The sequence below is a fragment of the Macrotis lagotis genome, chromosome 5 (genome assembly GCF_037893015.1).
Source record: "Macrotis lagotis isolate mMagLag1 chromosome 5, bilby.v1.9.chrom.fasta, whole genome shotgun sequence".
Lineage (NCBI taxonomy): Eukaryota > Metazoa > Chordata > Mammalia > Peramelemorphia > Peramelidae > Macrotis > Macrotis lagotis.
The window spans coordinates 191425801-191452598 of NC_133662.1; the positions used below are offsets into that span (position 1 = coordinate 191425801).

The 26798-nt window shown below is 37.9% G+C and overlaps 1 protein-coding gene across 5 annotated transcripts; it reads left to right on the plus strand.

Moving 5' to 3' along the window:
* The first annotated feature begins 6166 nt into the window (after nucleotides 1-6166).
* On the plus strand, nucleotides 6167-26575 carry TBP (TATA-box binding protein). Of its 5 annotated transcripts, XM_074188118.1 has the most exons (9): nucleotides 6562-6800; nucleotides 7450-7664; nucleotides 13124-13318; nucleotides 14425-14777; nucleotides 15532-15619; nucleotides 16404-16495; nucleotides 19275-19442; nucleotides 24707-24801; nucleotides 25887-26575. In XM_074188118.1, exons 3-9 carry the CDS (start codon nucleotides 13265-13267, stop codon nucleotides 25964-25966), a joined length of 930 nt encoding a protein of 309 aa, XP_074044219.1. In that variant the 5' UTR covers nucleotides 6562-6800; nucleotides 7450-7664; nucleotides 13124-13264; the 3' UTR covers nucleotides 25967-26575. The 5 variants fall into 5 exon arrangements, with proteins under 5 accessions (XP_074044220.1, XP_074044221.1, XP_074044219.1 ...); XM_074188119.1 differs by lacking the exons at nucleotides 6562-6800; nucleotides 7450-7664 and adding an exon at nucleotides 6167-6244; XM_074188120.1 differs by lacking the exons at nucleotides 6562-6800; nucleotides 7450-7664 and adding an exon at nucleotides 6251-6389 and having other exon boundaries at nucleotides 13126-13318.
* Nucleotides 26576-26798: the final 223 nt, after the last annotated feature.

Consider the following 26798-nt stretch of genomic DNA (forward strand, 5'->3'; position numbering starts at 1 on the left):
CAAATTTTAAGAATTCTTAAGATAAACTACCTAAGTTTTCAGATGAAGAAATTAAACCCTCCATAGGCATTTCAAAAAAATGCTCCAAATCATTATTGATTAGAGAAAGAGAAATTAAAACAACATTAAGGTACCACCTCACACCTATCAGATTAGCTAAGATAACAAAAAAAAAATGATCAGTGTTGGAGGCGATGTGAGGAAATTGGGACACAAAGTATTTTGGTGGAGTTGTGCAAACCAGGTCTAAATCTCAAAGAGATCAGGAAAAAAAAGGAAAATTCCTACATGTTCAAAAACATAGCAGCTCTTTTTGTAGTGGCAAAGCACTGGAGATTGAAGGGATGCCCATCAATTAGTTAATAAATGAATATTATGGAGTACTGCGCTATAAGAAAAAAAGAATGGACAAACCTTGATCTCCAAGTACAGGACTCTGGTGAAACATAGAGAGGGATGAGAAGGACTATAAAAGCAGTTAAAAGGAGCATATACGGACAGGGTATAGGAAGGAAGGGAATATAATGGTATAATACAGTAAAAAGATGGAGTCAATGGGTAATAAAGGAAAATACAGGGAGCAAGGAAAAGATGAAGAAGCTAAGAGATTGCACAAAAGAGTCAAGAAAAAGCTTTGTCAATGGAGTGGAAAGGGGGAAGACAAGGGGGAAAGAGTGAGCCTTCATTCTCATCAGAAATGACTCAGAGAAGAAATAACATACACAATCTATCTTACCCTAGAGAAAAATAAGAAGAATGGGGGAGGAAAGGGGGGAAAATAGGTGATATAAGAGAGGGAAGATTGAGGGAGAGGGTTCTCAGATTCAAAACGCTTTTGGACAGGGCCAGGATGAAAGGAGAGAGAGAATAGAATAAATAAGAATGGGGAGGAATAGAGTAGAAGGAAATACAGCTAGTAATAGCAACTGTGGGAAAAATGTTGAAGCAACTTCTCTGGTGGACTTAAGACAAAGAAAGCAACACACCCCAGAGACAGAGCCATTGAAATCTGAAGACAGACTGAAGTATAATTTCTCTCTCTCTCTCTCTCTCTCTCTCAGCTTGAGGTTTCTCATCTTCTGGGGTGGGGAGTTATGTTTGCTCTTATAACACATTTAATTTACATCAATGAATAGCATGGAAACAATGTAGAGACTATCAGACAGCCTTGGGGGCGGGGGGGGGGGGGGGGGGGGGGGGATTGTGAAATTCAAAACCTTACCCAAAAATGGTAGGTACATATTACTATTGTATATAATTGGAAAACAAATAAAATGTTAAACTGTTTTTTAAAATGGACAAACTTTAGAGAAGCATGGAAAGAATTACATGAGCCAACATAGTACACTTTAACACTATAAGATGATCAACTATGATGGATGAAGCTTCTCTTAGCAGTTCAGTGATCAAAGACAATACTGAGAAGCCTATTATGGAAAATGCTATTCACATCTATAGGAAAAAAATGTATTAAATCTGTTTGCAGAGCAGAACATATTATGTTTGCTTTTTAAAGCTTCTTTTATATTTTTTCTTTCTTATGCATGTTTTCCCCTTAGTTCTAATTCCTCTTTTGCAACATGACTAATATGAAAATATTAAACATGATTGTTAATGTGCAACTTTTACCAGATTACTGGCCTGTAGAGAAAGAAGGGAATGCAAGGAGACGAAAAATATGGAACTCACAAACTTGCAAATGGATGAATGTTGAAAACTACTTTTATATGTAATAGAAAAAATAAAATTAAAAAAAATCTGTCTAGATCTCTTAGAACAAGAGGGTAAAAATTTCAAAAAACTGAATCTATCAATCACCTCCTGAAGAAACCCCAAAATGAAAACCCCAATGAACAACAAAGTCAAAAATCTAGAATTTCCAAATCAAAGAAACAATACTGTAAAGAAAGAAAGAATTCAAGTACCAAGGAACCATAGTCAGGATAGCACACAACTTAGCATCTACCACTTAAAAGAACAGAAAACCTGAAAAATGATTTTCCAGAAGATAAAAGATATGATCTTAATATCTAAGAATCATTTCTTCAATAAAAGTGACTATGGGGTGGGAGATGGATCTTTAATGAAACAGAAGACTTCCAGATATTTCTAATGAAAAGACTGTAGAAACATTGAAGTTCAAACACAGGAATTAAGAAAACCATAAAAAGGTAAAAACAAAAACAATGAGTAAAGGACATAACAAGTATAAATGCTTGTGTTTGAGATAAAAATCCACTTAAAAAAATATAGACTCCTCTAACCAAAAAAGAGAGTTTATTTTGACTTTTCTAGAGGAAAAGGGCACACTCCAAGTCTCACTAGTGAAGATCAAGGAGCTGCCCCCAATTGATAGACAAGATTATATGATTTAACGCCATCCCCTCCTCCCCCCTATCATCCCTCTCTGTCAACTCATTGGTTAGTCTTCAGTTACATTCTGCTTATGAAAATCTACCCCAGCAACAAAGAAAAGAATGAAAGATTTTCATAAAATATTACCTCACCATCCAGATGGTGAGAATAACCTTCAGGATTATAACTATCTTATTGAAGTAACAATCTACTTAACATCAGACAAAAAGAGACTTATGAGCTTTGTTGGAATGCAAGGTTTTTCTCATGGGAACAGTCTACTGTTCTACCAGTTAAGACAATTTTATCATCAAATAGATGACTAAAAAATGCAAGGTCTCTCTCTCCCTTTTCTTCTAAGAGTACTCTAAGAGTAATAGTCTGTCTTTGTTTTAATGATTTTTAACCCTGAGAGGACTTCACTAGGAATATTAACTCAAGAAGGAATATCCCACTCACCTGTTTTTGAATATGAGAAAATGATATACTGTCTTCTCCAAACCCTTTCATAATCAGGAATCATAAAGGAAATCTAATGAGATAGGTCTGAGAGTGATTCTGTTAAGTCTAGATGTGCTGAAGAGAAGAATGAAAAGAGGGGAAGAGGAATACATGGTGGTGTTGGGGGTGGGGGAGGAAAGTCTGGGGAAATGATCACACATAACCAGGAAACGAAACCAGATGTCTATACAAACAAGAAGAAGGAGTGAAGGGAGAATGGTCAAAAAGATGGGAAAACATATATAGAGAGACATATAGTGAGGTATAGAAATATATTTCACTCCCTTGGGAAACAGAAAGGAAAAGAAAGATGATAATGGAGAAATTAAGGGAGGGATTAGTCCTAAAACAAACTCTAAGCAAAAACAAAAATATTTCTAGTTTTTTTGAGATGGCAAAGAGGGTCAAGTGACTTGTCCAAGATCACACAGTTAGTATGTGAGGTTGGATTTCAAATCAGGTTTTCATGACTTCAGGCCCAGAACTCTATCGCCTGAACTATCTAGGTGCCCTCTGGTTGATAGTAGTAGAGAGCTTTAGGGCCTATTTCTGGTCACGGGGTGTCTTAGCACTGAAAGAACTTGACATTGTGGGCAGCTAAGTGGTGTAGTGGATAAATCACCGGCCTTGGAGTCAGGAATACCGGAGTTCAAATCCAGTCTCAGACACTTAATAATCACCTAGCTGTGTGTGGCCTTGGGCAAACCATTTAACCCTATTTGCCTTGCAAAAACCTTAAAAAAAAGAACTTGACATTGTGGATGACCTTAGGATGGTTTCTTAGTTCTTTCCAGCTGCCATAAAACAGAAGCAGGAGTTGAGGTGCCATATTAGTTAAAAGAAAAAAAACAGCTTCAATTTCAGTCTCTTTGCTTCCAAATCTCCCATTTGGCAAGTAGTGAGCTATCTCTAGATTATTGATAAAGAGGATGGAGGAATATGTTGTGATTTTACCCCACCCCACTAAAATTGCCATGTGCAATAGTTCCAAGTAGATGAATCTTTAGATTCTTTGTCCATTGAATTTGAACTGACTGATAGTCTCAGGGTAGACTACTCTAGGGCTTGGATAAATCGATCACCCTCAAGAGAGTGGGCCAAGCCTGTCTTTTGCCCACAGGTACCTGCAGGGAATTGCTTGGATAGTGCAGAGATAAGGTAAAATGTAGTATGCTTAATCAGCCATATCACAAACTGTGTTTCTGTTTTGTTTTGTTTTTAGGTTTTTACAAGGCAATGGGGTTAAGTGGCTTGCCCAAGGCCACACAGCTAGGTAATTATTAAATGCCTGAGGTTGGATTTGAACTCAGGTACTCCTGACTCCAGGGCCAGTGTTCTGTTCATTGTGCCACCTAGCCACCCCCCAAACTGTGTTCTAATGTAGTTTAAGTTTAATTCTCCCAATAAATTGTATGTTAAATTATCAAATCCTATTTTAAATGTGTTTATAGAAAAATATTTGAATGTTTTATATGTAGGAATAACATATTTGTCCCATATCTGATTCATGAGGAAGCAAGGTGTGGCAGCAGACTTAACACAATAGCTGTGTGTCCGTAGACAAGTCACTGTCTGCTTCATTTTCCTCATCAGTAAAGAAGGGATAAAGAAAAAAATCCACTGCCCAAAGGTTGTTGGGAGGATCAAAATTGGCATAGGTGCTATACAAATGCTACTTATTTCTATTAATTAGCTTTTACATTTCATCTTTAGGGGAAACCACAGAAATACTTGTTGGGGGATGGGCTCATTAGATGAAGTCTGGGATTGAACCCTGTCCAAACTACATACTTGTGGGGCAGCTGGGTGGTGGAGTGGATAGAGCATCAGCACTGGAGTCAGGAGAACCTGAGTTCAAGCTCAACCTCAGACACTTAAGAATTGCCTGAATATGTGACCTTGGGCAAGTCACTTAACACCATTGCTTTGCAAAAATAAATCACATACAAAAAAAAAAATTTTAAAAAAATCACATACTTGGGTGTAGAGCAAAGGAAGCTCTTTAGGGGAGAAAGGAATGGAGCCTAACCAGCATTCAAAATTGCTTAATATTTGTGTTGCAGTAAAAATTGTAATACTTTCTTAATTTTATTTGTATAAAATATGAACTAAGGCACTTTGCTTATTTATGAAGAGACGGAATGGAGCAGTAATTTTTTCTTAATTTTATTTGCATAAAACTCTAATTAGGGGAATCATGTACTTGATATGCCTTTTAAAGAGAGAATGGAGTAGCTAATTTTTTTCTTAATTTTATTTGTATCAAATGTTTACAGAGGCAATTGTTTACCGATTATTTTATGAAAAGGAAGTTTAGTTATGAAGAGGTGGAATGGAGCAGTCATTTTTTCTTAATTTTATTTGTATAAAATCCTAATTAGGGGAATCATGTACTTGATTCGCCTTTTAAAAAGAGGATGGAGTAGTTAATTGTTTTCCTTAATTCTATTTGTATCAAACCTTTACAGAGGCAATTGTATGCCTGATCATTTTATGAAAAGGGGGGTTTATTTTACGAAGAGGTGGAATGGAGCAGTCATTTTTTCTTAATTTTATTGGTTTTAAACCCTAATTAGGGGAATCATGGCTTTGCAAAAAGAGGATGGAGTAGTTAATTTTTTTTCCCTTAATTCTATTTGTATCAAACCTTTACAGAGGCAATTGTTTGCCTGACAATTTTATGAAAAGGAAGTTTAGTTATGAAGAGGTGGAATGGAGCAGTCATTTTTTCTTAATTTTATTGGTTTAAAACCCTAATTAGGGGAATCATGGCTTTGCAAAAAGAGGATGGAGTAGTTAATTTTTTTCCCTTAATTCTATTTGTATCAAACCTTTACAGAGGCAGTTGTACGCCTGATCATTTTATGAAAAGGGGGGTTTATTTTATGAAGAGGTGCAATGGAGCAGTCATTTTTTCTTAATTTTATTGGTTTAAAACCCTAATTAGGGGAGTCATGGCCTTTCAAAAAGAGGATGGAGCAGTTAATTGTTTTCCTTATTTTTATTGGTATAAAAGCTTTACAGAGCACTTGTTTGCCTGATGGTTTTATGAAAAGGGGGTTAATAATAATCAAAGCATTTTAGGAGGGTGTTTGGAAGCTCCAGGCAAGGCGTAACCCGCGGGCGCGCGGGGAGCGGGAGGGCCTGGCGGAACACGTGCCTCCGCAGGCGTCAGGTGAGGGAAGTCGTGCTCATGTCAGCCCCGCCCAGAGCCTGGGGGCGGAAACCCCGAGACCCCCCAGAAGCCCCGCCCCTCGGTCACGTGCCCGCACTGCCGGAAGTGAGGGGACTGCCCACACCGAACATGGCTTTGTAAGCCCGTGGCCGCCGGCGAGAGTGAGGCCGAACGCGAAGATGGCGGAAGTGACGTCACTCCCCGCGCCGGGAGGTGAGGAGGGCCGGGTAGGTTCGGGGCGCCGTGGCGGCCGCAGTCACTGCCTCCGGCCCGCTCCGGGCCCAGCGGCGGAGCGGCGGCCACAGCGGCCCCGGGCGTCAGCGCTCTTGACCGGGACCCTCGGCCGGAGGGTCGGAAGGTGGGGTGACGCCGCCGCCGCAGCGGCCTCCGCGGGGGAAGCCTCCGCGGCGGCCGCCGAGCCGCGCGCGGGCCGCCTGGGGGGATGGGAGGCGGGCCGGCGGGGCGCGGGCGCGGGGCCGGCCTGCCGGGCCCGGGGCGCCGCCGTTCGATCCGCCCCGCAGCCGCGCCGGCCCGGGCCCCGGGGCGAGGGCCGGGGGGTCGCGCACGTGCGGGTGACGGGTGGCGCCCGTTGGCGGCCGGCCCGGGGCGAGCGCGGGACCTCGGGCTCCGGGGCTGCCTCCGGGGCGGCGTCCTCGGCGGTGCGCGGTTGTAAGCCTCGTCCCGTAGTCGGTGGCCTCGGCCGGTAACGGCGCTCCGGGAGGGCTCGGGCCGGCCCCGGGGCCCCGAGGATGCCCGGAGCCCGCGCGAGGTAACGGCAGCGGCCGCCCGGAGGCCTGGGGGAGCCGGCGGCCGGGGCCTGGGCGGGGGGCTGGGCCGGAGGCGGGCCCCGGGCCCCGGCAGTCGTGTGGGGGACGGAGAGGTACCTGGGACCGGCTAGTGGAACCCGTCCCGGCCGGGTGGCGCCGTGGGGTGGCCGAAGGGCACCGGGTGTGCTAGAGGCACAGGAAGGGAAACCGAAAAGTTGCGGGAGCTAATGGGGCCGGGGCTGATGAAGGAGAAGTGATTGCGGCAAGACTTGCCCTTCCCAGCCACAGGCAACTCAGAAGAGAGGTTGATTGGGGGAGGGAAGTTCTGTTCTGGACTCTTATTCTGAGATGCTTAAATTTGAAATGTCTGGTAAGCATTTCTTGAAACAAATAGAACTTAAAAGAAAGCCTAGGGTGATATCTGGGATTCTTTTTTCAATAGAGATAATAACTGAACGTATGGGAACGGATGACCTAAGCAAGCGTGAGAACACAGTAAAGTACCTCTTCTCCTTTCCTCTCTCTTAAAAATTGGCCTACCTTAGAGGAGCTTGGGGTTATCCTAGATCCCACCCAACCCTTCTGCATGCCCCAAATATCTCTTCATTTGAATTAAGGCTGAAATGCAGATATGTCGATATTAACTTTCAGGCTGGAGCAGAAATCGTGAGATGCCCTCATTTGGAAAAATCTCAGCATTAGCATCCTGTTGGGGACCTGTAAAACTTAGGAAATAAATGCTACTTCCAAAACTGTAATTTGTGGGTCCTAAGGCCATGCCACAGAGATAACCCAAGTAGAAACACTACTTAAATTTCTCTGTAGCTGTTGACAGATTTTCTCTTGTAGATGCAACATTTAACATGGTAGGTACTTAATAAATGTTGAATGATAGGCCACGTTTGTTTAACTTGTATTATTCATACTTCCTAGCAGAGTATAAAATACATACTAAATGTTAACTTCTTAAATTGAGCCTTTCCTTGAGAAATCTTTCATTAAGCAATATCTTTTTCATATATTCATATTAGTATCTATTACATAAAAAAAAATACTGTGCTAGTGACATAGCAAGAAACTAGTTTACTCAATGAATTGGGCCTGGAGTCAGAAAGAAGTAGTAATAGTAGTTGTAGTAGTAATTGTTCAATCATCCAGTCACATTCAACTCTTCATGACCCAATAGACAATAACTCTACAGGCCCTCCTGTCCTCCATTTATCTCTCAAAGTCTGGCGAAGTTTATGGTCATTGTTTCTATGGCACTATCCATCTGGTCCTTTGCTGTCCCCATTTCCTTTCACCTCCAATCTTTCCCAACATCAGGGTCTTTTCCAATATGTCCCATCTTCCCCTTCTCATTAAATACTCTTGAGTATTTAAGCTTCAATTTCAATAGTTGACTTTTCAATAAATAGCCTGAATTGATTTCTTTAAGAATTGACTGATTGATATCCTTGCTGTCCAAGGAACTCTCAAAAATCTTTCCAGAACCAAAGTCATAAAGCATCAATTCTGCAGTGCTCAGATATCCTTATAGTCCAACTCTCACAGCCATACTGGAAAAACCATAGCTTTGACTCTGTAGACCTTTGTTGGCAAGGTACTGTTTCTACTTTTTAAGTATGCTGTACAGACCTGCCAAAGCATTCCTATCTAGGAGCAAACCTTTTTTAATTTCATGGCTGCAGCCGCCATTTGCAGAGATCTTTGAGCCCAGGCCATATAAAATCTGCCATCAGAATGGTAGCATATATGAGAATATTGATGTTTTTCTCAGCAACCTTATTAATTCCAGCTCTTGATTCGTTCAGCTTGGCATTTTGCATAATGGACTCTGCATTTAAGACAATAATGATAATAATGTTTGTCCTTCATTCTTGAAGAGGACCATGACATCAGGAAGATGATGCCATGACATAAATGAATTGGATTGAGTGGGGGGGGGGCGCTGCTTAAGTCACCAGCCTGTCTTTCTCCTCCAGAGCCATAAGACCAGTGGCCAGGATCAGGACAACTGGAGATGGCTCTAGATGTAAGGCAGTCAGAGTGAAGTGACTTGCCCCAAGATCACAGCTGGTAGATTTGAACTCAGGTTCCCTGACTTCAGGATTGGTACTCTACCACTGTACCTTTAGTAAGACAACATACAGGGGCAGCTAGGTGGCGCAGTGAATAGAGCACCAGCCCTGGAGTCAGGAGTACCTGAGTTCAAATCCAGCCTCAGACACCTCATAATTACCTAGATGTGTGGCCTTGGGCAAGCCACTTAACCCATTGCCTTGCAAAAATATATATATATATATATATATATATATATATATATATATATATATATATATATATATAAAGACAATATACAACCTTATCATACTCCTTTTCTAATCTTAAACCAATCCACAGTTCCAGGTTCATTTCTAACTGTTGCTTCTTTGCCCTCATACAGGTTCCTTAGGAGACCAGTCAAGTAATCTGGTAGTCCCTTTTTTTGAGGACATGCAACATTTTGTTGTGATCCCCACAGTCAAAGGCTTTAGTGTAATTAAGGAAGCAGAAGTAGATGTTTTCTGGAGCTCTCTTGCTTTCTCCATAATCCAGCAAATGTTGGCAATTTGGTCTCTCCCTCCTCTGCCTCTTTGAAAGTCAGCCTGCTCTTCTAGTAGTTTTTGTTTCACGTATTGCTGAAGTCTAGCTTATAGAAAGAATCTTGCTGGTGTGTGAAACGAGTGCAGTTGTTCAATAATTTGTACATTCTGGACATTGTCCTTAGGATTAAGTATCAGGCTTGCATTGATTTGCTAACAATAAGTCTAGTCCAAACTCTACTTGGTCCAGTTTGGTCCTGATTGGCTCAGAGTAGCTGTAAATAGCAGTTGTTTCTGTTTTGAACAGAAACCCTAAACTCTTTCCTTACTCTTCACTGATATTTTTTTTAACTTGAGCTTAATCACCAAATGGGCATTGCCTCAGTCACACTGAGACTTGGGAAAGACCTTAGCTTAAAAAGGCGAAAATCTCCCCCTGTATTCAGGGACATCTCAGGTTATCTTATATCTTGTCACTAGGTGTAGATGGCTTCAGAGAAGAAAGTGAGGCTGGTGACTTTGACAAGCCCCTCCCTCATTTGAATCTTATTTCACTTGCTTGCCATGGCATCACCTTCCTGATATCATAGTTCTCTTCAAGAACAAAGATGAACAACTTTAGGATTAGAACATAAACTGATCTTTCCAATCTAATGGTCACCATTGAGTTTTCCAAATTTGCTGGTATATTAAGTGTAGCACTTTAACAGTATCATCTTTTGAGTTTTAAGTAGTTCAACTGGAATTCCATCCCCTCCACTAGCTGATTTCTTCTTAAGGCCCACTTGACTTCATTCTGTAGGGTGTCTGGCTTCAGATAAGTAACTACACCATCATGGTCATCAGTGATATTAAGAATTTTTTTTGTATAGTGCTTTTGTGTATTCTTGCCACCTCTTAATCTCTCCTGCTTATTAAGTCCCTATTGGTTTTATCTTGTTCATTTTTGCATGAAACATACACTAGCTTTGTGATCCTGGACAAGTCACTTATCTTCTATTTGGAGAAGGAAATGGCAAATCATTCTGGTATCTTTGTCAAGGAAACCTCATGGATAATATATTCTACAGGATCACAAGGAATCTAATGGAACTGAACAACAGCAACAAGGGATATAGCCATGGTCTCCAGAATCTTTTAATTGAGTACCATCTTTGCCTAAATGATGGGTATCACTGAAGACTCTGTCCTGGATCTTCTTCTTTTGTTTGGCAATGCTATCACTTCTGACTCCAAAAAATTAAGTATCCAATCCAGATAGCTCTCTTGAGTTCGAGTTCTACCTCCTAAAGTGACTCTTAAATATAAAGCATCATATACCAGGCTGTCCTCCCAGTAAAGTTGATCTGTCCGAAACTAAACTGATCCATCTTCTTTACTCCTAAACTTGCCAGACCTCCCAACTTTCCTCTTTTGATTGGTGATATTCACTATATTCTTAGACATCAATATGGAACCTCAGTGATTCTAACTGCTAAACTATATATAAGTTTTAGAGCTGGGGGAAAAAAACCTGACATTTCACCTATATTTTTCAGATGAAAACACTGATGCCCAGAAAGTGTCAGGAACTTGTTCAAGATAGTCAAGAGCGATGGGGCGACTAGGTGGCATAGTGGATAAAGCACCGGCCTTGGAGTCAGGAGTACCTGGGTTCAAATCTGGTCTCAGATACTTAATAATTACCTAGCTGTGTGGCCTTGGGCAAACCACTTAGCCCCATTTGCCTTGCAAAAACCTAAAAAAAATTTTAAAAAGATAGTCAGGAGTACACATATCTGGGATCTAAAACCAGCTATTCCAAATTCACTATAAACTTGCAAATGGTTCCTGGTTTTCTTGCAATAAGAGTACATGCTTTTAATCTGAAGGGACCTTCAATTTGTCCAGTGGCTGCTCCAAAATTCAAATTATAGAAAATATTTTCAAATGTATAAATTTCAACATAAACAAAAATGAGCATTTTCCCCTTCCTTTGAAGCTGGAGATAATTAGTAATTTGAAGGGACAGTTGTAAATGATTTAGCTATTCCATGCTGAGATCCAGATCAAAGAGTTTATGGGCCATTACAGAAACATAAGATATTGGCACCTTTCTTAGAATCTTTTCCTTCTAAATCCAGCCTCCTCTATAGGCTAGAAATGACTAACCTACTCCCTCACAGCTATCTCTGAAGCATCTTTTCCCAACTTCACCAGACTTTCCAGTTGTCTGATTTCGTAATTTTCTCTATTACAACCCTTATTTAGATATACCTATATTTACAATATTTCTCTTCACAATATATACCACAATCTTAAAAGTTGTAACCTGTTTTTGAAAGCTCAAAAAGAAGCAAATTGCAAAATGTGTAATTTTTTAATGTGTATGTATTTTACTTAAGAAACACTAAGGAAGGAGCAGCTAGGTGGCACAGTGGATAGAGCACCAGCCTTGGAGTCAGGAGTACCTGGGTTCAAATCCGGCTTCAGACACTTAATAATAATTACCTAGCTGTGTGGCCTTGGGCAAGCCACTTAACCCCTTTTTCCTTGCAAAAAAAAAAACTAAAAAAACCACTAAGGGAGGGGTGGCTAGGTGGCACAGTGGATAAAGCACCAGCCCTGGAGTCAGGAGTACCTGGGTTCAAATCCAGTCTCAGACACTTAATAATTACCTAGCTGTGTGGCCTTGGGCAAACCACTTAACCCCATTTGCCTTGCAAAAAAAAATAGGTCCAAGAAACACTAATATGGGTAATGCAACAACCTTAGCAACATGAAGTCCTAAGTTCAAGTCTGCTAGATGATCATGGACCAGTCACTTAATTTGTCCATATCCCAGGCACCAATTGCTTATCTGCTTGGAGGGATAGAACATTCCCTATAGGGATAAAATCATAGTTTGGGAACCAAAAACTACATATACATATAGATGTGTTTGTTTCATTAGGATTATATACACCTCTGAATCAATTTGTTTTCTTTACCCAGGTCCAAGAAACTTTTAAAAATATTTTGATAACTGTTTCAGCATAATTTGTTTCCTTGTAATCCTGTGTGTTTTATGTATTGAGAAATATTCATGGGGGCAGCTAGGAGGCACAGTGGTTAGAGCACTAGCCCTGGAGCCAGGAGGGCTTGAGTTCAAATCCAGCCTTAGACACTTAATAATTTGTGTGACCTTGGGCAAGCCACTTAACTCTGTTGCCTTAAATAAATAAATGAAAGAGAAATGTCATTCTGAGAAAAAAAAATCATTAACTTTACCAGACTGTCATAGGACTCCAGAAAAGACTTAAGAAACCCTTGCTTTAAATTAGTAGGTCCTTAAAAAAAAAAAAAAAGTAGGGTCCATGCATTGTGGTCGGTATCTAACAGAACAACAAACTCACAATGACTGCTCAGTATTTTGAGACCAGTAAATGCACATTGCCTGTAATAAGTCTTAGAATGCAAAAATTCATCTTTTTTTGTTAAAGTGGTCACCACCTTAATGTATATAGTATACTTGACATGCTTCAATAACGTGAGTTAACTGTGACAGATAATGAATTTGGTCAGATGAGGGTTTTCTATGTGATACTAACATTTTCACAGAAATGGCAAGCTTGAAGATGTGGGAAGAGTTTGGCATCTAGCAGGATGAGGTGCAGAGGACTTCGTTATTAATTGTTGCTATTTGTAAGGCCTGGTTTTAAGATATTGTTTACTTCTCATTGTTTCTCCATTTAAGCTTGAGATTTTTTTCCCCCCCCAAGAGACATCACATTTCCTTGAAGTGGATATAACCCAAAGAGTTTTGAAAGGAGCTAAGACATAAATACTTGTGATGCTTTGAAGGACAAACTGAAGCAAAGGGAGCGGAACTCTTTGGTTTGTCTAAGAAGGAAGTGAACATCATGGATCAAAACAACAGCTTGCCGCCTTATGCCCAGGGCTTGGCCTCTCCTCAGGTAATACAGCTGGACCATGGGTAGAAAGCTGCATTGTAAGGGACAGGTAAGAGGGAGGGAAGGGAGGTGAACTGTTAAAATATTGGCATGGATTTGCATTTATTGCTAGAAGCTTGTGTTATTACTCTTTGTTCAGCCAATTCCACCATGTTTTGAATAGAAATTACGAAAGCTTTTGTCATAGTCAGGATTTCATTTTAAATTAATAAAAGTATTTTTAATAAGGGGAATACCTAATTTCTGGATAAATCATGAAGGTATACCAAATGATCATAGAGTCAGATTTTCAGAAGCTTTGTATATCAATTTTGTAATTTTATCCTTAAGCCTATACATTTTAAAATCCATAGACCTATTTTTTAAAATCTAGTAGTAAAGATTACTTTGCATCTGCTCTAAATGATGTGTGAATCAAGCTGTTCTGCATGCTGTAAGTGTGTTTAAGAACCCTTAAGTAGAAAGTTAAGTAGGAAAATGCATGTATTAGAACTGTGGCCCTTTTTTCCTTTCTGTTTCTGGTCTGAATTGTTTCTACCTGTATATTGGGTGGTGGAAACTTTTTAAAAGAAATATTCTATTCCTATAAAATAAGAATAGTTCATACTTTACCTATGTTGCAGGTAAGGAAGAGTTGCAAATCTCCAGTATTAATACCAGAAGACCTGGGTTTAAACTTTCTTAATGCTTCCACTAATCAGTTCTGTAATCTTGAAGGAACTGTAATAATATTGTTCCTTCAGTAGCTTTGTATTTGTGAAGATGAAATAATCTACATGAATATGATTTGAAAAGTTAGAAAGCATTTTAGAATTGCAGGATATTCAGGAAGTTGATGGAAAATTGTTGATTTAATTTTTGTGAGGATTTTCTTTTTAGGTACAGAAAATAATGATTTTTGGTAATTTTTGAGAGTGGTCTCTTTTTTTGTTCTCAGTATCTCAGAAGGGACCTTGGAGCATATATTTTTTTATAACTACGACTGAAAATGCTGAACACTAAAATGAGGACATATCCTCTTCCCTACATTTTACTAATGTCGAATGCCAATCAAATCATATACACTCAGCCAGTACCTGCATAACTTATTTTACTCTTGCCCTCTATAGGGTGCCATGACTCCTGGAATTCCTATCTTTAGCCCAATGATGCCCTATGGAACAGGACTGACTCCCCAGCCTGTCCAAAGCACAAGCAGCCTTTCTATTCTGGAAGAACAGCAGAGGCAGCAGCAACAGCAGCAGCAGCAGCAGCAGCAGCAGCAAGCTGCCCAACAGTCTGCATCTCAACAAGCAACGCAGGGGACTTCCAGCCAAACCCCACAGCTCTTCCATTCACAGACTCTTACCACAGCACCTCTGCCAGGCACTACACCTTTGTATCCCTCCCCAATGACCCCTATGACCCCCATTACACCAGCCACACCTGCATCTGAAAGCTCTGGGATTGTACCACAGCTCCAGTAAGTGTGTCTATATTAAACGTATCTATCTACTTAACTGAATTAGTAGGAAAAGTATTTCTTTTGGAGGTTTATATATTCATTTTAAAGGTGTCTTTAGTAATATCTTAGTTAAACTTGGCTTATTTTTTATAAATCTCAAAGAAATCTCAGTAAGGGAGTTTTAGTAAAAAGACTGTTATTCATATTTTAACTGCCTCAACAGGCAATTTTCCTCTAACTCTCTTTACTTTTGCACTGCTGAGAAGGCATCTAAATAAATATTTATTGAATGAAAGTGATTGTGTAAATTTGAGATAATGGAAATCAAGGGAGTCCTTTGTTTAGTTGCCTAAATAGTAAATAAAATAGTAATCTATTGATCAGAGGCTGCTTTAAATATTCTTTCCCCCTTCAGTCTTCATTTCATGGAAAAACTTTTTTTCTCTTTAGTCAGTGGTAGTCCACTTGATCAAGGAAAGAATCAGTCTTTTGTCCTAAATAGAAGATAGTAACATGGAGTCTGAATCTATCACCTTTTACTTTGGAAGATAAATTTGGTCTATCTTATTTACTTGTATTGCTCCAATTTGTGAATAAGTTCTCTTTTGTTGTCTTTATGTATATTAAACTCATTGGTGTTTTTTTAAGATAGGGCTTAAGAGTTCAGTATTGTTATGCAGCTGTTAATCCTAGTCCATTCTGCATGTTAGTAAATTCTAGTGATTAAATAATTGTGTAAATTATTCACATTTTCTGTTTGAACTGCTTGTAGGAACATCGTATCCACAGTAAACCTTGGTTGTAAACTTGACCTAAAAACCATTGCACTTCGTGCTCGTAATGCTGAATACAATCCCAAGGTAAAAACTGCTTTGATATTCTCAAAAGTTAAAATTATATCAAAACGTATCCTACTTGGATGTAAAACATATACTCTGCAAAGTATATATTTCCAGTTGTCAAAAGAATAACTCCATATATACCAAAATATCTTAGCAGGGCTGTTTCCTGTAGCAAAGGACTAGTTCTCAGTAGAAGACTGCCTAAACAAATTTTGTTTCATGAATGGAATACAATATTATTGTACTGTAGAAATGATGAATATAATGAACACAGATAAGCATGGAAAGACTCACATAATGCAGAGTGAAGTAAAAAGAAAATTATACCCAGTGATCAAAAATAAATGTTGCATAATTGCAGAGGACAAGAAGAGACATGAGAAGACTCTCCCCTTACTACTTTGTAGGGAGGGAGACCACCATGGATATGAGATAATGAATATACTGTCAGGATTTTTTTTTTATTATTATATTGGTCACTTGTGCTGAATTTTTTTTTCTCTCTCTTTAAATAATTCTTTGTTATAAGAGATGGATCTTTGGGAAGGGTAGGAATGCAAAAGAAATTTAGACAATGTTAAAACAAAAAAAAATATTTTTAAAAATTAAATGAGGCCCTAAGCAAAATTTATGATTCACAACACTAATACCCTTCAGCTAATTGCTATTTTGTTTCAGAAAGGTCTTGTAGAATAAGATCTCAGAAAGAAGCATTGATATTTTTGGTGGAGTGCTTTGTAAGTCAAACCCTGTATTGTTTGTTTAGTAACACTGCTAAGGACTTTCTGTGATAACATTTCAGCGTTTTGCTGCGGTCATCATGAGAATAAGAGAGCCGAGAACTACTGCCCTTATTTTCAGTTCTGGGAAGATGGTATGCACAGGAGCTAAAAGGTAAGAACAGGTGTCACTTTCATCTTGGTAAACATTTAGGGGAAAAGACTATAAAGTTGGGGTTTGGGAGCTGTTAGGATGAAATAAAAATTTGTTGTTTTAAACATCATTCTATTAGTAAAATTAGCTTCCAAGGTCTAGGCCAATAGTTCTCAAAAATTTTTATTTCAGGATTCCTATATAATTATCAAGAATTCCAAAGAGTAGGGTCGACTAGGTGGCGCATAGAGCAGCAGCCCTAGAGTCAGGAGTACCTGGGTTCAAATCCAGCCTTAGACACTTAATAATTACTTAGCTGTATGACCTTGGGCAACTTACTTAACCCCATTGCCTTGCAAAAACAAAAACAAAGAATCCCAAAGAGTTTTTATGTGGTTTATTATCTATCAATACTTGCCATATTTAAAATGAAAACTGAAAAATATTTTAAAATATTAATTTAAAAATAATAATAAACTGGGGCAGCTAGGTGGCACAGTGGATAAAACACCGGCCCCGGAGTCAGGAGTACCTGGGTTCAAATCCGGTCTCAGACACTTAAGAATTACCTAGCCATGTGGCCTTGGGCAAGCCACTTAACCCCGTTTGCCTTGCAAAAAAAAAAAAACTAAAAAAAAACCCAATTACATGTTTTCATAAATAACATCTATTTTCTGTTTACTATCACAAATCCATCATCAAGAATAGATGCACACTATAAACAGTACTTCCCCCAACTTCCCCCTCCCACTTCCCCCAGTCTGTATTTGGTAAGAGTCATAATATGGATATTTGTATTGGCCCTTCTTTTCCTAACAAATGTGGCCATTAGATATTTTTTCCTCAGAATACACAAATATGGTAATATGTAGGAAAAAAGGCAGGGAAGTATTGTGGGCATTTTGATTTTTGCTCTTTCATAAAAGAAAAATAGTATAATTTGGTTTTTCACTCCACTTTGACCTTATCATGAATGACTGTCCCCTTTTAGAATGCTTTAGAATAGAGCAGAAGTATGAAACTCCCACACACAAAAAAAAACAGATTAAAATGTAATTGAGAAATGCTTAATAAAATGTAATACAATATAATGTTCATTTGTGGTTTTCTAAATATGCTACCTCAGTGTTTGTTTCTATTTAGAGTTTTGCTTTGGTTTTTTTTAGATTTTTTTCAAGGCAGTGGGGTTTAAGTGGCTTGCCCAAGGCCACACGGCTAGGTAATTCTTAAGTGTCTGAGGTCGGATTTGAACCCAGGTACTCCTGACTCCAGAGCTGGTGCTTTATCCACTGTGCCACCTAGCCACCACTTCCTTAGTGTTTTTTTTTTAGGTTTTTTTGGCAAGGAAAAGGGGGTTAAGTGGCTTGCCCAAGGCCACACAGGTAGGTAATTATTATTAAGTGTCTGAAGCCGGATTTGAACCCAGGTACTCCTGACTCCAAGGCTGGTGCTCTATTCACTGCGCCACCTAGCCGCCCCATAACAAATATATTTAGTCAAGGAAGACAGAAAAGCACTGGTCATGTTTGAAAATAAATGGTCCAGAGTAACAAAGTGAAAAAGAGAAGAGAGATGCTTCACCAACTGTCTTCTGAAATCAGGGTTGTTTGTTGTATTGATTAAAGTGCAGACTTCTTTCAGAACAGGAAAATTCATATACATATGCAGTGTGATATTTATGATGTTTATATTTTACTTCCATACATTTTTTTATCATTCCTCTATTGCCATTTTTTTAATGGGTAGCTAAATGGATATAATGGCTAGAGCACAATCTTATAAGAGAAAGGAACCCAGGAGCAGAAGGTACAAGGACTGTACAGCTATGTTAGGAAGATGGTGAATGGTCCCAGTGAGCAGTGTCAGTGGAGTGCAGGAGTATGAGATGAGTCTTGAAAAATTAATTCCTTCAGTGCCAGACTAGGAGTTTGAACATGACTGAGGAGGCAGGAAAGAATCATTGAATTGTAAAGCAGAGGAATAACATAAACTGAAATGTGAATAAAAAAGATGAACTGTACAGGATGGAGGCTGTGGAAACAGAAGTAATGGTGTGGATGGAAGAGATACTGATAGCATATGGTGACTGATTAGATATGGAGAGGGAAGTGGCAAAGAGAACAATTCAGTTTTTGAGCTTGGGAGAGAAGGCAAATGACAATGCCCATGTCATGAAGTAGCTGATAGGACTGTTTGATACATGTTGTGTTTGATTGTCAATGAGACAGCCAAAAGCAATGTCAGATTAAAAATGTATATGACTCTGGAATTGAGATAGCTCAAGGTGTCACAGGTGAATGAATTAAATGGTCTGTTACGTAGAGAAGAGAGCCTTCAGGACCATCAACTTTAAGGATCTCAAAGACTGTCTGGTATAAAAGAAAAAGTATTAGAGGTATAGTATAGTTGTGGAATTCTGTCTCAAATACTTTTAATTAGCTATTTCTCTAGTACTTTATCTGTAAAGTGGAGATAGTTATATCAGTGTTACTTGCCTCCCAGGGTTTTTGAGAAGTCTAAATGAAAATGAGGCTGGGAATTGGTAAGAGTAGAATTACTCTTTCTTCCTTCCTTCCTTTCTTCCTTTACTAAAGGCTTAAGTTAATTTTCTAATATGATAACATTAAAGAACAGTCATATGCTTTATCATAGATTATAATAGTGTTTGTCTTTTCTGGTGGTAGTCAGTTACCAAATGAATCACTTTGTTTCTTTAATAGTAACTTGTTTTGCCTGATCTCATCTTTTGATTATTTGGGACTTGGGGGAAAAAAAATTTGTGTTTTTTTTTTTTCCTCAGTGAAGAACAGTCCCGATTAGCAGCCAGAAAATATGCCAGAGTTGTACAAAAATTGGGTTTTCCAGCCAAGTTCTTGGATTTTAAAATTCAAAACATGGTGGGGAGCTGCGATGTGAAGTTTCCCATAAGATTAGAAGGACTGGTATTGACACATCAACAATTTAGCAGGTAAGGAGAAAAATGTAGGAAATTTGTGTTGAAGACTATGCTTCCAAGATCTAACACTTGTGATTATATTTAAAATTTTAAGTTTCTTACTACCTACTAGTAAATTTTCCATCAAATTTTCTAGCTTTTAGTTCAGTCCATCAAATGAAAGAGTTCTCTTTCATTTTAATTCATTTGATTTCACTCCTCTGGTTTTTAACCACATTATTTTTTAAGGAGATTTATATATTTATTTTGAATTTTACAAGTTTTCCCCTAATCTCACTTCCTCCCCCCAACCCTACAGAAGGCAGTCTGTTAGTCTTTACATTGTTTCCATGGTATACATTGATCTAAGTTGAATGTGATGAGAGAGAAATCATATCCTTAAGGAAGAAACATAAAGTATAAGAGATAGCAAAATTACATAAAAAGATTTTTTTTTTAATTAAAGGTAATAGTCTTTGGTTTTTGTTCAAACTCCACAGTTCTTTCTCTGGATACAGCACTTTTTTTTCCTAATATGAAAAATAGATTTGTAGAGTAGGAATGAAAAATAGCCATAAAGGGAACCAAGTTGTGCAGCTGTGTGTCTGGGTAATTATTACTCAGCTATAGCAGAAACTATTTTTAGAAAAATTGTTACTGATCAAAATATCAGATGAGTTGAAGATAAACAGTACAACAACATTTGAACTGAAATAAGGAACTTTCTCGATTAAGGGCAGACTTGTGTAAAACAACATGGCGTTACCATGAATCCAATTGCCAGGCAGATTTCCAAAATAATTCCTCACCTTTAATTATAAACTATCTATGAATGAAAACAGTCGGAGAGATTTGAATTGAAAAGTTAAAGAAGTTAAAAAGTGCAAAACTAGAATTGAACTTCTTCGAAACTGTGTGCAATCCACAGATACAACTTCTTTACTAAAGATCTATTCATTATTTCATGGAAGTGATTCTGATTTTGTTGACAACATATGAGTAATTGGGTACCACAAAGCATTTTTGGAAAAATCTCATTAATGTTCTTATCCATTTATTGCCCAGTGCCAACCTCAATTCACATCAACCTTATTTTTTTTTACAAGGGAATTTCCTTTTTATTATTATTACTATTATTATTTTGAGTTTTACAGTTTTTCCCCCAATTTGGGGTGTCTATGATGGAGAATGCCATCTGTATCCTGAGAAAGAATTGTGGAGTTTGTACAAGACCAAGGACTTTTATTACCTTTAATTTAAAAAAATATTATGTAATTCTGCTATATCTCATGCTATATGTTTCTTCCCTAAGGATATTGATTTCTCTCTCATCACATTCAACTTAGTTCAATCCATACTATGGGAATTATGTAAAGACTAGCAAACTGCCTTCTGTGAGGGGTGGAGGGGAAGGAAGTGAGATTCATATCAATTTCAAAATTGTGTGTGTGTGTGTGTGTGTGTGTTAATGTTTTGTTTTTGCAAGGCAATGGTGTTAAGTGACTTGCCCAAGGTCACATACTAAGTAAGTATTAAATATCTGAGAGCAGATTTGAACTCAGGTCTTCCTGACTCCAGAGCTAGTAATCTGTGTAATGTACCGCCTGGCTGCCCTGGTGTACATATTAAAGTATGATAAGATAATGCAGGTGGAGACCATCATTGTTTCTTCTACTTCTTTAATGTTTACATATATTCTGATTTTAAAAGATAAGAAAATTAATCATTTTTGAAGCAGAAATGTTTTTATTAACTCCGTTATTAATTGTCAAACTATCTAGACCTCCCAATCTGTGTCTTATATTTTTGAAATGAATTCATTAGCTAGATTATTTAGGGATAAATAAAAATTTGCATGTGAAATTTAGGAAAACTTAATAGCATAATCATTTCTTCAGAATATTTGAGGGGCAGCTAGGTGGTGCAGTAGTTAGAGCAACAGCCCTGGAGTCAGGAGGACCTCAGTTCAAATCCAGTCTTAGACACTTAATAATTACTTAATTGTGTGATCTTGGACAAGTCACCTAACCCTATTGCCTTTCACACACAAAAAACAAGAAAAAAAGGATTATTTGATATATTTGAACTTAGAAGAAACTCTGTAATATGTCTAATTGAAATCTTTAGCATGTGATGAAAACAGTTTCTTTCATACCCTAGACAATAGGATAATACCTGTGCTTATTGTGAGAGTTTAAAGAAAAAATGTATTTTAATATTTTGTATAGTTAATATTTTGATAGGTGAAACTTAATGAAAAACAAATTCTTTCTGTTCATCTTTACTGTCTTTTAATATTATTGATGTTCATTATATGTAGTCCCTTAAAAACTATATATGTAATTTGGGAATCTTTATATGTAATATTTAAGTATATATTTAATAATATTTGTAAAATATCCTAACATGTTAAAATTCTTTTCATTAATTTCAGTAAGCCTATTATTAATTTTACATTATGTAATTATATATCATTATGTATCATAATGTATTATATATGTTATCTAGTCTTTGTACATCCTTCAGCAGCATAAAGAAGATGATTAACATTTATTCAATATGTACTATATAAATATATTAAATATCTTTAATATGCTGCTGAAGGATATACAAAGACTGGATAACATTTTGGCTAAGTTTGACTAAATCCTTTCCTTATGGGATTTACAATGTGATGGGGATATATAAGATATCAACACAGATAACTGCTATTCATAGCACATGAAAAGTGCCATAGAGGGGTACAAACCAAAATGGCTTGTGAAGTCTAAAGGGAAATGTTCTTTCTGGCATAAATAATCAAGTAAACCTTCAAATAAGTGGCAGCATTTTAATTGGACTTTAAAGAATTGATAGCAATTCAGTAGACAAAGGGCATTTCCAGTTGTTAGAACCTGTTTGAGAGACAAATAATTCACATTTCTCTAAGGTTTTTACAAAGTACTTTCCTTTTTTTACAAACTTTTAACATTAATACCTAAAACTCCCTATATATAATCACAACTAAAATTCCCTTGAAATTTTTAGTCAACATCTTTCAACCTCCTGTCTATAAAAGACTTTTTGCTCCTACCTCAGACAGCTAAAGGAAAATTATTCCTTGTGCAGAAGTTACCCACCATTTTTGTACTCGACTGTCCTTCAATGCTCTTTCATCTTTGGCCATCTGTCATGTATCTATACTCCCTCTTTATTGCTGCTGCATCCTGCTGATTTGTTTTGTATTTATCTCCAACTTGTACCTGAGTGAGGATCTCCTTCACAATACTGACAACTGGTCATCCTATTTCTGCTTAGAAACTTCCAGTAGTGAGAAGGCAGCTACTTCTAAGAGCAACTCCTGCTCTTTTGGGGTAGCTCTAATCATTAGGAAGTTTATCCTTTTAAATTTGAGAATTTTTATTCATTTCCCCTAGTTCTGCCTTCTTAGTACCAAATAAATTAAGCCTAAAAATTCCAGTTACATGCCATCCTGTCTATCCACTCTTCTTGGCCCTTGGCCCCTACCCCACCCCCCCACCAAGCAGAATCTTTTTTGTAGATTAAACCAATTTCCCAACTGGCTTGTGAATAATATGGTTTCCAGTCCTCTCATTGTCCTGATAAGACTTTCCTGAATATTTCATCAACATTGTTCCTTTAAAAATACACAGAAAAAGGGGGTAACTAGGTGTCTCAGGGCATAGAGCACTACTCCTGGAGTCAGGAGGACCTGAGTTCACATATGGCCTCAGACACTTAACATTTACTTACTGTATGGCCTTGGGTAAGCCACTTAATCGCATTGCCTTGCCTCCCCCCCCCAAAAAAAAAATGACACATAAAAGGATAAAGAGGTGTTAACTGAGGAATGGAAAGATTATTTGTCTTAAGATTTCACAGCTAGGGCGGCTAGGTGGCACAGTGGTTAAAGCACCAGCCCTGGAGTCAGGAGTATACCTGAGTTCAAATCCAGTCTCAGACACTTAACAATTACCTAGCTGTGTGGCCTTGGGCAAGTCACTTAACCTCATTTGCCTTGCAAAAAAACCTCATCAAATCCATGACCTCATCCACTGTGACCTCTCTGCATTATTTGACACTATTGATCATCTACCCCTGTTTTATGATACTATTTCCTTGGCTTATTTCACCTGTTTCTTAATCAGGCCTGTATTTCATTCAAACTATAGTGTTCCCTAAACAGAGCAGTCTTATTTTCCATTAATGTATTCTCTCAAACCATTCCCATTTCTCAAACATATTTCCTCAATTCTGTCTCAGTTTTTCCCTAGAAAGTTCAGCTCAGCTAACTTTTCCTCCATAAGGAATTATTAGTGTTCTTCACTATTAGTGTTTTTTTCTCTCAAGTTGCCTTTAATTGTGTGTGTGTGTGTGTGTGTGTGTGTGTGTGTGTGTGTCCATGTTTCTCTCCCAATAGAATGGAAGTTTCTGATGCAGGATAAATATTTGGTGAATTGATGAAATTTACTTGTGAATACCTTTCAATTGCCTTCTGTCTTTACTGATTCTTCATCCTTTTCCTTTTTTTAATGTGGATGTTTTACAAAAATATGACCTGAGTACCCTCTTATACATACATACATGCACATGGTCAGCTATTAAAAATCTTAATTATTCTATCTACATGGTAACCAACAGACTCACATCCACATCTGCCTTAGTATATTTACTAAGCTATTACAAATACCTCAAACCTAACATATCTAAAACTGAATTCATCATCCTTATTTTCTATATTTTCTCTTCTTACTGGCTTTACTGTTTCTGTGACATCCAGTCTCCAATGCTGAAAACCTTAGTTTTTAATCTTTGATTCCTCCTTCTCTCTTTAACTTTCATATCCACCTGTGAGTCTTGTTCATTTCTTTTATGTGATAGCTCTCCTTTCCATCCTTTTTTATTTTCACAGCTGTCTTTCTAGTATAAGTCTTCATTACTAAATCTTCCATGAATTAATCTGATTGACTCCATTGCTCAAAAATTTTCTAGCACTCTCCTTATTATTGTATTTAGGATCCTTCAAAATCTACTATCACACTGTCTAGTTTCTAGCCTTCTGTTTCCTATTGCCCCTCCTTTATATGTTCTGTGCTGCACTCAAACTGAATTACCTCCTTGAATTAAACACATGCTCACAAATTTGTCTATAAGTCTGTGAAAATTCCAAAGGTATTTGCAAATGAATAAATTTAACACTAGTACTCAAAAATTTTAAGTGCAAATGTAACAAACAAAACAAAATATTTAAATGGGGAACCACATGTAGTACTAAACTTTTTTTCATTTTCTTTCAGTTATGAGCCAGAGTTATTTCCTGGACTAATCTACAGAATGATCAAGCCCAGAATTGTCCTGCTTATTTTTGTTTCAGGAAAAGTTGTATTAACTGGTAAGTTGGAAGGTATTTGGTGCATAGAAGCATTTTGATGGTTAGCCCATATTGCTCAATGATTAAATATTGAAAATAATTTGTTATTGATATGTTAAATGTACTTTTCTCCTAAATCTACTTGAGTATAGAGAGGTTTGTTTTGAACTTTTTTTTGCCCATTGTTTTAAAATCATTAGTATTTACAGCTATGCCCCTTCCCTCCTCCTACTCTGAGAGTATTTTTCTTGTAACAAAATGAAGTCTTAAGCAAAACACTCAATACACTGATCTCTCTGGACAGCATATTCCTATAAACTATAGTCCTTCACTTCTACAAAGAAAGCAAGGAAGGGCATTTCCTCATGTCTTCTCCAAGATTATTGAGTGTTTTACAGTCACAGTGTCATAAACAAAACTCTTCATAAAGTATCACCCTGTTTTCTAGCCTTAGCTCCTGTTACTCCCCTGCAGAACCTCCCTGCAGCCCAATTTCCCCAGACATGCTGGACCTCCTTGCTTTGGCTCATGCCGTTCTTCCTTTTTTCCTTTTGCCTCTTCCACAGCAAGGTCCCTAACCTTTTCATCACATGACCCCTGGGCTAGGGAAGCCTGTGGAACCTTTCTCAGAATGATGTTTATAAATACTTAGAATAAAAATATAGGGTTACAAAGGAAATCAACATATTTCTAAAAAGTTTACAGAACCCAAGTTAAAAACCCAAAAGCCTTTTCCCTGGTGTCCCTCCCCTCCATTCCCACCCCTCCTTTAGACTGATTTATTTGTATCTCTTGCATTTATCACTGACTGTATGTTAGTAAACAAGAATTAAGTGCCTTCTCTGTGACAGCCCCTAGCACTAAGCTCTGGGGATGCAAAAGATAACAGTAGTCCATTGATGGGATGCACTGCAGGAAAAGGGGGGGGGGTAGGACAGGAAAAGGGGGGGGAAGAGAGACAGTCACACTCAGAATTCTCTGGGAGGTAGTAGGGTCTGTTCTGTCACCCTTCACAGTCGCATCTTAGGAAATGTTGAGGGGGTCCTTCAGTCCGTTGCCTGATATGCATTCAACCACTTTTCTTCTCTTATGTACCAATCCCACAGGTGCTAAAGTCAGAGCAGAGATATATGAAGCATTTGAAAACATCTACCCTATTCTAAAAGGATTCAGGAAAACAACGTAACTGTTTTCTCCCCTTTATATTTTTTTTATACATTGTCTTGGTACATTACATGGTGTTATTGTGTACGGCCCAGGAGTGAAATGGACTTTGAGTTGCAAACTGCAACACTAAGCTACTTTTCTAGTGCCTGTTTCTTGGCACTGTTGAAGAAACTGTATTATTTCTTACAAAGAACATCTATTTGGCGTTACTGTGAGTTGCTTTTATGGGGCTGTTTTGGAGCAGCACTGTGCATTTATTTATGTTTAGATTTTAAAACACTTTTATCCTCAATTGTAATTCACAAGTTGGTTTAAAAAGGCAAAAAACTCTGTTACTAAGTATTAAAAAACAACTTGTGCTGTTAGGGGGTTTTGTTTTAAACTTTCACCCATAAACCATTTTTATATTTCTACCATAAAATGAAACCTTTTAAAAAGTGTTTATTTCTGATTTATAACTTAAAAGGGTTTTGTTTTTGTTTTGTGCCACACATTCCCTCTTTTCCAGTGTTGCAGGACAAAAATAGATGTATTAATAGAAAAAGCTTGGCTGTACATATTCTTCTTTTGAGACCAGAATTGTCATATTTCCTCAGAGCACTCTGTACAATAAATGCTGTTTATACAAGTGTGAGAAATTGCCTTAATGTTATTTCATAAGGTTGGCATTCATATTAGAAAAAAACAACTATCAGATACAGCATCTGATTATGGTCTATTCATATGAAATGAATTCAAGTAAAAAGGGATTCCACCTAATCCTAAACTGTGCTTGAGCACAAATTTCCTATTGCAATACTTGACAAGTGGCCAGCCAACTTCAACAGCCTAAGAAAATCATTTAGGGTACT